The sequence below is a fragment of the Salvia miltiorrhiza genome, chromosome 2, assembly GCF_028751815.1.
Source record: "Salvia miltiorrhiza cultivar Shanhuang (shh) chromosome 2, IMPLAD_Smil_shh, whole genome shotgun sequence".
Lineage (NCBI taxonomy): Eukaryota > Viridiplantae > Streptophyta > Magnoliopsida > Lamiales > Lamiaceae > Salvia > Salvia miltiorrhiza.
This window is the reverse complement of record NC_080388.1, coordinates 31,595,284-31,605,322: the sequence shown is the minus strand read 5'-3', so window position 1 is coordinate 31,605,322 and position 10,039 is coordinate 31,595,284. Positions and strand designations below refer to the sequence as shown.

The 10,039-nt window shown below is 32.1% G+C and overlaps 1 protein-coding gene across 2 annotated transcripts; it reads left to right on the top strand.

Moving 5' to 3' along the window:
- The first annotated feature begins 586 nt into the window (after positions 1-586).
- Positions 587-6,638, top strand: LOC131013345 (probable bifunctional methylthioribulose-1-phosphate dehydratase/enolase-phosphatase E1 1). Of its 2 annotated transcripts, XM_057941416.1 has the most exons (12): positions 587-1,020; positions 1,177-1,313; positions 1,662-1,757; positions 1,854-1,973; positions 2,432-2,521; positions 2,818-2,997; positions 3,080-3,235; positions 3,305-3,451; positions 5,239-5,340; positions 5,877-5,986; positions 6,060-6,178; positions 6,350-6,638. In XM_057941416.1, exons 1-12 carry the CDS (start codon positions 795-797, stop codon positions 6,439-6,441), a joined length of 1,575 nt encoding a protein of 524 aa, XP_057797399.1. In that variant the 5' UTR covers positions 587-794; the 3' UTR covers positions 6,442-6,638. The 2 variants fall into 2 exon arrangements, with proteins under 2 accessions (XP_057797399.1, XP_057797398.1); XM_057941415.1 differs by having other exon boundaries at positions 6,060-6,638.
- The last annotated feature ends 3,401 nt before the right edge of the window (positions 6,639-10,039 follow it).

Below are 10,039 nucleotides of genomic sequence, written 5' to 3'. Positions count from 1 at the left end.
TATAATTAGTATTGATAGTGGTGAAAAGGTGAAAAAATGTTATAATTAGTATTGAGAGTGGTGAAAAAGTGAAAAATAAGAATAAATAAAGTATTATTAGTGGTGGGGTAGTTGTCCAAAAAAGAAAAGAAAGAAAGAGGAACTTATTTGGGGGACGTCCCAAAAAGGAAAAAGATGAACTTATTTCAGGGACGGAGGGAATACTAAAAAGGGATGTGGTGGTATTTTTCAGATTTCTATTTATTTATTGAATACGACTATTCTAAAAAACCAAACAAACCAAACCAGCAATACATTCCCTCCGTCCCTGAAATAAGTTCCTCTTTTTCCTTTTTGGGACGTCCCCAAATAAGTTCCTCTTTCTTTCTTTCCTTTTTTGGACAACTACCCCACCACTAATAATACTTTATTTATTCTTACTTTTCACTTTTTCACCACTCTCAATACTAATTATAACACTTTTTCACATTTTCACCACTCTCAATACTAATTATAACATATTTTTCTCCATTATCAATACATTTTACCATATTTCTTTAAAACCCGTGCCGTCTCCAAAGAGGACTTATTTTGGGGGCGGAGGGAGTATTTATTAAACAATAATTTCAGATTTTAAAAGAAGCAGACATAGAAAACCCTGCAAAAGAAAAGAGGGCATCAGCCATCAAATAAGAAAAATATAGTTTAATCAAGAATCCAACCTTCATCACGCCGGAGCTGACACGCCTTGATAGATAATCAAAAAGCATCATTGCCGGTAGCCACTGTCCACACACACACGCAGACGCCTAACCATGGATGCCGCTTCAGCAGCCATCAACGGAGCTGCGAAAACGGCCACCACATCACAGGCGTATTTAGAGGGCACCAAGGTGAAAGAAACCAAGGCCCTGATTGCAGAGCTCTGCCGCCACTTCTACAATCTCGGCTGGGTCTCCGGCACCGGCGGCAGCATCACCATCAAAGTCCACGACGATGCAGTTCCCAAACCCCAGCAGCTTATCGTCATGTCACCATCAGGTGCGTACTTGTAGTTTCATCACATGTGTTTGATATTTGCCAAGATTCCATTTTTATGGTTAACTGTTTGTGGGGTTTTGCTATTGCTGGGTGGTTTTGGATGAATTATGGTTGTTTAGTTGCTTTCGTTGTTTAATTGATTTGGGTGTTTTGTAGGTGTGCAGAAGGAGAGGATGATGGAGGAAGACATGTATGTGTTGTCTACAGATGGGACTGTGTTATCTGAGCCATTGTCGAAGCCATGGCCGAATAAGCCTCCCAAATGTTCTGATTGTGGTCCCTTGTTCTTGAAGGTGATGCGAATTGTATCCGTTTAGAGTTGGTGATCATGCGAAATGGGGATAAATTTTTGAAACTATTGATGTCTGAATGTTGATTTTTTCGTTGTTTAACAATGCTATTATTGCTATCATAAAGATATAAGGTGGTATCATGAGCAGATTAGTTTCGTTGTGAATTGTTAGTGTGGAAATGAATGGTTAAATCATGTATGCACAAAGAATTTATGGAGAAACGAGAGTTTTAGTCATAGGTTTTATCACAAGATATCAATAATGTTTTTGGTTTCTGTACCTCAAAGAAGATCGTCTCTTATCGTTTTCCCTTTGCTCTTTGAAAAACTATATTTTTGTATTTTGCAGGCATATGAAATGCGTAATGCTGGCTCTGTCATCCACAGCCATGGAATGGAATCTTGCCTCGTAACAATGCTCAATCCATCATCAAAAGAATTTCGAGTATGGGACTTTGATTTTCCATCCTAAAGATGAAGATAGATATTCTGTTATATTTATATATGCTTAGGCTGTCCTTCTTTATCTTTCTATTTACAGATCACTCATATGGAAATGATCAAAGGAATCCAAGGGCATGGTTACTATGACGAACTTGTTGTTCCAATCATAGAAAATACTGCTCATGAAAGAGAGCTTACCGAATCTCTTGCAGAAGCAGTATGGTTTCTTCTCTAATTTTTCCTGATATCAACTTTATTGCTGGCCCGATAGGTGTTTGGACTTATTCACAAATTTAACCAATACTGAGGGTTTTTGTATCATTACTGTTGAAGAAGGAAAACCAAGAGGAACTGTTTACATGTTTAGGAATGCCTATTTCTAAAGCATAAGTTCTTCATTTGTAAGATAAATAATTTAATAAGACACTGCAGTGGCTGAAGTTGCTACCTCATGTGGTTCTATCTTTTGTTTAAAATGTGGCATTCATATGAAATTGAGAAGAATTGACATAATGTTATCTTTGCTGCATATCTGTGTTATGGTTGTGATAAATCATTTGTGGTACTGATTCTACGGAAACCAATAAACCAAATGAGAAATTATCTAAAGCTTGTTCTCTGAACTTGGTATATACTTTATAGTCAAAACTTTGAAATGCTTACCTTATTTTGCAGATTAAAGCATACCCGAAAACCACGGCAGTCCTAGTTCGCAATCACGGAATATATGTGTGGGGAGATTCATGGATCAGTGCTAAAACACAGGTGAGTGTGTTAATAGATGTTTCTTGTATCAGTATTACACAAAGAAATTATATCTAGTTTTCCTTCTCAAATTTTATTATATAGATGGTACTGACAAATTATTGAAGTAGAAAAAAGATTAGTTTTATTCAAGAATTTCAATTCTTCCAGGCATTAGTTCAAATTTCTGTACCCTGTTTTTACTTGATCTCATATGAGCATCAGCATCATAGAACTACTTGTACTATGTTGGCCTTTTCCATTGCAAATTGGTTAGATTATTGTTTGACCTCACAACAAGAAACGTAATTTTCCAGGCTGAATGCTACCACTATCTATTTGATGCTGCCATTAAACTTCATCAATTAGGCTTGGACTGGTCAACCCCGTCTCACGGTCCCATCCATCATCCAGATGGACCACAATGCAGCCTCAGAAATGCTAAAGTCTCTGCAAAAGGGGGCATCTCTTCGAACGGTGGAATTGGACAATCAAGGGTACAATTCCAGCGATTCCTTGTCATGATATACGCATTCAGCTGATTATGCATTTTCGTTACATCATATCAGTGCATTGCAGAGGTGCATTGTACTGGACATCGAAGGAACTACTACTCCCATATCGTTTGTTGCGGATGTTCTCTTTCCATATGCCCGTGACAGCGTGGAAAAGCATTTGGTGCTGACGTATGATACTACAGAAACTCAAGATGATATTAAGCTGCTTTGTGCACAAGTAAGCCGACCTTTAACAAACTAGTAGCTCCAGTTGATGTCCATTGCCTTATGGTGTTTGTTGAATCAGGTAGACGAAGACTTGAAGAATGGTGTTGCTGGTGCCGTTCCCATTCCCGTTGATGGAGGAAAAGAGGAGGTCACTGGTGCTGTAGTCGCGAATGTGAGGGCGATGATAAAAGCTGACAGGAAAATTACTGCCTTGAAACAATTACAAGTAAGGCCGAACTTTTTCTTTTATACAGAATTATTAGACCGGAAAAAGAAATGAACAACTTGGAGATGTAGTCCAATGAGTTAAGTGTTGGCAATGTTGGTCACGTAAGCTGATATTTGAGTCCCACTCCTGCTTTGGTCCACCTCGTTAAAGTTAATGGATAGAATTATTTGTTTCTAAGTTTATATATGTATCTAAATTGCAGAAAAAATTGTGAGATAACAAAACAGAATCATGAAATTGTAACTGACTCATAATTACAAAGTTAAATGTAATTAATATTACAAATATATATATAAAGTACATACTTATGGAAAAACAAAGTTTGAGAAACTCAGAATTTTATTCATTAAAAAAGATTATGAAAATAACAAAATCATTGAATTTATAAAAATTCATGGATAATTGTAAATTCTATGAAAAAATTCCAAGAAAAGTTAAAGTACTAAATTTAAGGGGTTATTGCTGGAAAATACATGTAGTTTGTCAATTTTCTGGTTTATAACATGACTTTATAATTTGGCCAGAAAATACATCAATTTTCAATTTAATCGCAATTATAACATGACTTTATAGTCTGACAAGAAAATACACCAAGTTTCAATTTATTCTCAATTATAACATGACCTTGTAATTAATTTAGTATAATAATATCAAAGTTTAATACATTAAATATTTTTAATTTTCTTTTCATCTCACAATACACTATATATATGTATATATATATATACATATATATTTGATAAATATACATCTATATGTAAATAATATATAATATTATTTACTTTTTAACATAGTTTCTATTATATATGTACCTAAATTATTTATTGGTCCTAATATTTTATAATTTCATAATTTAAATAAATAAATACTTATTATATATGTAATATATTAATAAAATATTAAAATCAAATTTATATACATATATATATGTGTGTGTGCATTTGTGTGTTGAATATATAAATTATGAAATAATTAATCATCTAACTTAATTTTTATAAAAATTAATCAATTAATTAACAATATTTTATACATAACAATTTAATATAAATACAATAAATATTAATACACCTATGATGAAAAATAATCTAGATAAGGTCATGTTATAATTGAGAATAAATTGAAATTTGGTGAATTTTATTGTCATACTATAAAGTCATGTTATAATTGCGATTAAATTGAAAACTGATGTATTTTCTGGTCAAATTATAAAGTCATGTTATAAACCAGAAAATTGACAAACTACGTGTATTTTCCGGCAATAACCCCTAAATTTAATATAAAAACGTATTTTTTTTTTGTCATGTTTTTGTAGTTTTTGTCTCTATTTACGAATATTATGATGTTTTATGAGATTTTATTACTTATTTAAGTATTTAAAGGTCTTGTAGAAAATTTCTGTAATTTAGCTAATATCTTTTATACATTTTTTTTTTTTAACATTTTCTAACTTTTACGACTATAGATTATTGAGAATCAGTTATGTGGTCCATGTTACTCCATACATTGTTACTTTAATTAAAAATGAATATGTTTGTATTGGTTCAATATTTTAATTAATGAAAATTAAGAACAAAAAATAAAATATCAAAATTGGTGAGCTAAAATTGCTAACTAGAGTTATTGACGGAAACCTGATGGAAGTACCAACAAGCATGTTTCGGGACCTATTTTCATGACAAGGAACAAAACTACAAATGAAAATGAAAATTTTCTAATAGGACCAACATTGCAAATTCCAAATACATATTATCCATTTGAAATTCTTGTACATACTTTTCATCCAGGGTCATATATGGCGAACTGGATTTCTGAATCACGAGTTAGAGGGAGTTGTATTTGATGACGTTCCTGAAGCTCTCGAGAAGTGGCATTCTCTTGGAATAAAGGTTATTACTTTCATCCTGCATTACCTTGTGCAAATCTATCTCTATGAATCTGTTTACTAGTCTCTTTTCTTTGGCTAAACTCGCAAACAGAAAAACATGCCTGTAAGAGCCTATGTGGCTGCAGACAAAATGATTATTAGTAGATAAACTCGACTCTGGTGACGATACTGTAAAAGGCAGGTTCTGCAGAAAAATAGCTTGACTGTAAAAGCTTAACACCGTTTGAATACAGTCATGGCCTAAGATGTACATAGGATTCTTGAATAACAATTTGGTGTATTTTCTTGAACTTTAGAAATAGAGTTAACAGTCCAAATGTTGCAATAAGGTAAGGTGCAAAAAGACCTTTTTGGGGTGGGGGTTATTTTGTGTGATAGGATAGATTAAGATGATTTATTTTGCCAATATCATAAAATTTCCGAATAATGCTTTGGTTGGTTAGATATATTGGAGGTAGCTGCATAATGATTTGTGGAAATCAACTAATATTGCAATCCATTTACAATCATTCTTTCTCACAATCCCTTTTCTTGTAGGTGTATATATATTCCAGTGGGAGCAGACTAGCTCAGAAGCTCTTGTTTGGCAACACCAAGTACGGGGACCTGAGGAAGTACTTGTGCGGGTTTTTTGACACCACGATAGGGTAAGGCTTATCGACTTCAAATTCTTGCATCGCGTCATGTGACTAGGCTGACATTTCTCTCGGTTTTATGAAGAAACAAGAAAGAAACGAGATCCTACGTGAACATCACCGAAACTCTAGGAGTGGACAATCCATCGCAGATTCTGTTTGTGACCGACGTGTACGAAGAAGCTACAGCTGCAAAAACAGCAGGTACTTTCCAAGCTCCACCAACTTATAATCTTAAAGGCAAAAACTTGTGTACATCTAGATGTAGGGTGCATCCATCCCAATTAGGATTCGCTGATTTCCAATTAGGGATAATATGGAGTTGAGGCGGTATTTTCGTCTGTTTTTACGAGTGGCATTGCCGTGTTAATGCAGGCATGGAGGTGATAGTCTCCATTCGGGCCGGCAACGGACCTCTTCCTGAGAGTCATGGCTTTCGGACAGTCGAGTCGTTTTCGGATATCTAAATGTGTAAAATTCAACACGCTTTTGTTAGAGGCCAACTTCTGCTGACTTCTACTGTTTCTCTTCATTGTGCTTTCTGAAAAAAGAACATAAAACAAAGGATCTAATGTCGCTTTTTCTCCTATAGTTCTATGCTTGTTTTTAAGCAATATTCTTCAATAACTTCTACCAGACACAATGGTGTATTTTATATTTCTCATACCGCGTTTTATGAGATATGCTAGAGAAAGAGAGAGTTATTAGCATTTTCTCACCTATAATCAGTCAAATCAGATAATCAGAGAGAGAGAGAGAGGGAATTATTAGCATTTTCTCACCTATAATCAGTCAAATCAGATAATCATGCCATGTTTTGCTTCACATTCAATCATCATAAATTTTCAGGGCCACTCCATCCAATATTATTGGACAAAGAAAGAATTTTATCATTCAATGGTGGGGTATTTATAAAAAAGAAATAGAAAATCAGACCTCTTAATGTTTAACTCTACACGGTTCAGACTCCAACTATTTTGATCTCCCTGATTTATCAATCCCTTTTGAGTATTTTCCAACTATTGAACTAATATAATAAGAGCATTGCTAAACGCACATATTATGTATGCACATAATGCCCTTCAAAATTAAATCGGACCGATTTATTTGTTATAACCCGGTTCAAATAATGTCCTTGACTAAATTACCCATATTCTATATTGATAAGTTATTGATTTGTTCCTAATGATATTTTTTCCTTTTTTAACTTCAATCATTTTGAAAAGTAATTGATTTGTTTCTTAAAATATGCCCGGTCTATTAATATAAATTTATATTTCTAAACTAAAAAAATGAAATAGGAAAATCATATACTCCCTCCGTCCCACGAATCTTGACACGTTTTCCTTTTTGGGCCGTCCCACGAATCTTGACATATTTCCAAATAAGGTAATAATTATTACATTCTCTCTCCTATTTTATCACTTTTATTACATTCTCTCTCTTACTTTATCACTTTTATACTTTATTAACCACACACTTAAAACACTAATCTACAACTCCTTAATTAATTCCCGTGCCGAAACCAAACGTGTCAAGATTCGTGGACGGAGAGAGTATAAAATAAAATTGAATTAATCTTATTTAATGTGTTACTTCATCACCACGATTTCATATATATAATGAAATTAAATCAACAATAAAAAACACAAGAATTTAATCAAAACCAATTAAGAAACAAAAAAATGAAACTAAGCACCACCTTAAAATAAATCAATCACCCCGCTCTAAAATCAATCCCCTCGCCCACTCTCCAAAAACAATCCACCACCACCCCAAAAAAAATCACCGCGGCTCTCTTGGTGTATTCATTTTTTTCATTATGACTTGTGAAGAAATAAATGCAAATAAAATAAGAAATTAGAGAAAATTTCTGTGAATATTATTATTGTTGTGTTGCATATTGCCACATCCCCCACAAATGTTGACTCCATCTGCATTCTACAAATACTGAAATATATTGTCCATTAAAAAAAAAGACTCTAAGCTCATTTCCTTAAGATTCAGTTCGTATAATTGAAGAAAGGCAACAAGATTTTGAATTACTAAGGAAATATTATAATTGAATAAAGGCAATAAGATTTTGAATTATTAGGGAAATTTTATGAGAAATCATTTCCTTAATAATTACCATGGGTAATTAGGTAAAATGTAAATTCAAATAAAATAAAATTAATTCCTCAATTAATAAAAATATGCAAATTGACAAAAAAGTCCAATTACATGCGCACATATTATGTGCGTTTAGCATTATTCATATAATAATAATTGTAGAAATTTTGTGTCTAACACAAACCTAAAAATCTTTATTAGTTAATTCAAAAAATATTGAAGATCAAAATGGGAAAGATAATGTGGAAAAGGAATGATGGATCCACTAGCACTAGTCATCCAATTTGGTCCCTCTTTTGACTTGTTGTGTATTTCATCAACAGCTGGTCACACATGCACTGCTTTTTACTTGTGCCATAAAGAAAAACACTTCAAGGGTCACTTAAGATATTTTTATTTATTTTAATTCACACTACTGTAACAAATCTTGATTCATTACACTTTCTATTCTCGAATTTAATTTCTTGGATCATATCCGGCTTGAATCCTAAGTCTGATGGAGATGTGTATAAACCAAAATTTTATGTGTTTTTAGATATTTAATAGTAGTAGAGTACCTAGTCACAGAAGAGGAATATAATATACGAGAAGCCAAGAAAAAAATGATTTGTTTTTTTCTCTGCAATTTGCAATATATTATCATGAACAACAAAAGGTGGATTGTACTAGTCATTGTACCTTTTTTGAGGAAACCCATGATGATTTAGGTTTCATTTGGTGACAGCACTTAATTAGGCTGAGTTTTCATTAGTCCATCTAATGAAGCACTTACTTTACCAATACTGACCTAGAGCATTTTATTTGGTCCAATAAATAAAGAGTAATAGTATTAAACAGCCATATTGTGGCCACCCACAATATTATCTAAGTAGAAAATAATTTAATTTATTTAATTTATTTTTTAAAATAAAAATAAAATTTAGTTATTTTATCATATTCTCTACATTATAGTTATTTTTTTGCAATTTTTTGGAAACTTTTTATTTTTATTAAAAAATAAATTAAAAATAAAAAATGTAAAAAAAATTAAAAAAAAGTACAATGTAGAGAATATAATAAAATAACTAAATCCTATTTTTATTTAAAAAATAAATTAAATAAATCAAGATTATCCTTATTATATTAATGTGTGGGTGGCCACAATGTGGCTGCATAGATTTATTGATAAATAAATAGATCAAATTTGTACAATAAAAAGAAGAGGTCTGTGTGAAATGTCTCAAGATGAGACGGAGTAATTAAAATCTGAATTCAAATGCAAATTTAATAGTAGCATATTTGTAATTACAAATACAATAGAACTATAAATATATCATTCAAATGTAGTTAGTCCAAATCTTGCACTAAGAACGTTTCACACAAGTTTTTGCAAAAAGTAGGAAATAAAATACATTTATATGAAATAAATAAATATGAGGGTTTGGTTTAGATGAAAGTGTGTGTTTTATATGAAATTTAAATAATTACAAATATATACCCATATGATATTGGTATCCCTGCAATTTGTTCATACGCTTTCTTTTGAAGGGACAATTTGTTCATACTTGACATGATGAGGTGTAAATTTTCTTTTTGAAGGTGACATTAGGTGTACAATTGAGTAAGCGAATTCGAGCATATGAAAATTTAAACCTGATTTGATGTTTTATTAAATTCTAAATTATCCAAAAACTAATAAAAATGTTCCAAAATTCAGTTTGTAGTTACGAAAAAAATTACACGTACGGTTCGTTAAAGATTGACATAGGAATATAGTGAAAATGAGCTAACATGCACCAAAGCAACAATGTTTGATTGTCTAAAATTAAAAAAGTAATAATGATTTCTCACAAGGTATATACGTCGTAAACTTTCCTCTATGATCGAAAATTGAGTTTTGAGATATTTTTGTTAGCATTTTTTTTATATATAAATTTACATATTTAATTGTAATTCTCTGCATAGTAGTTCGGA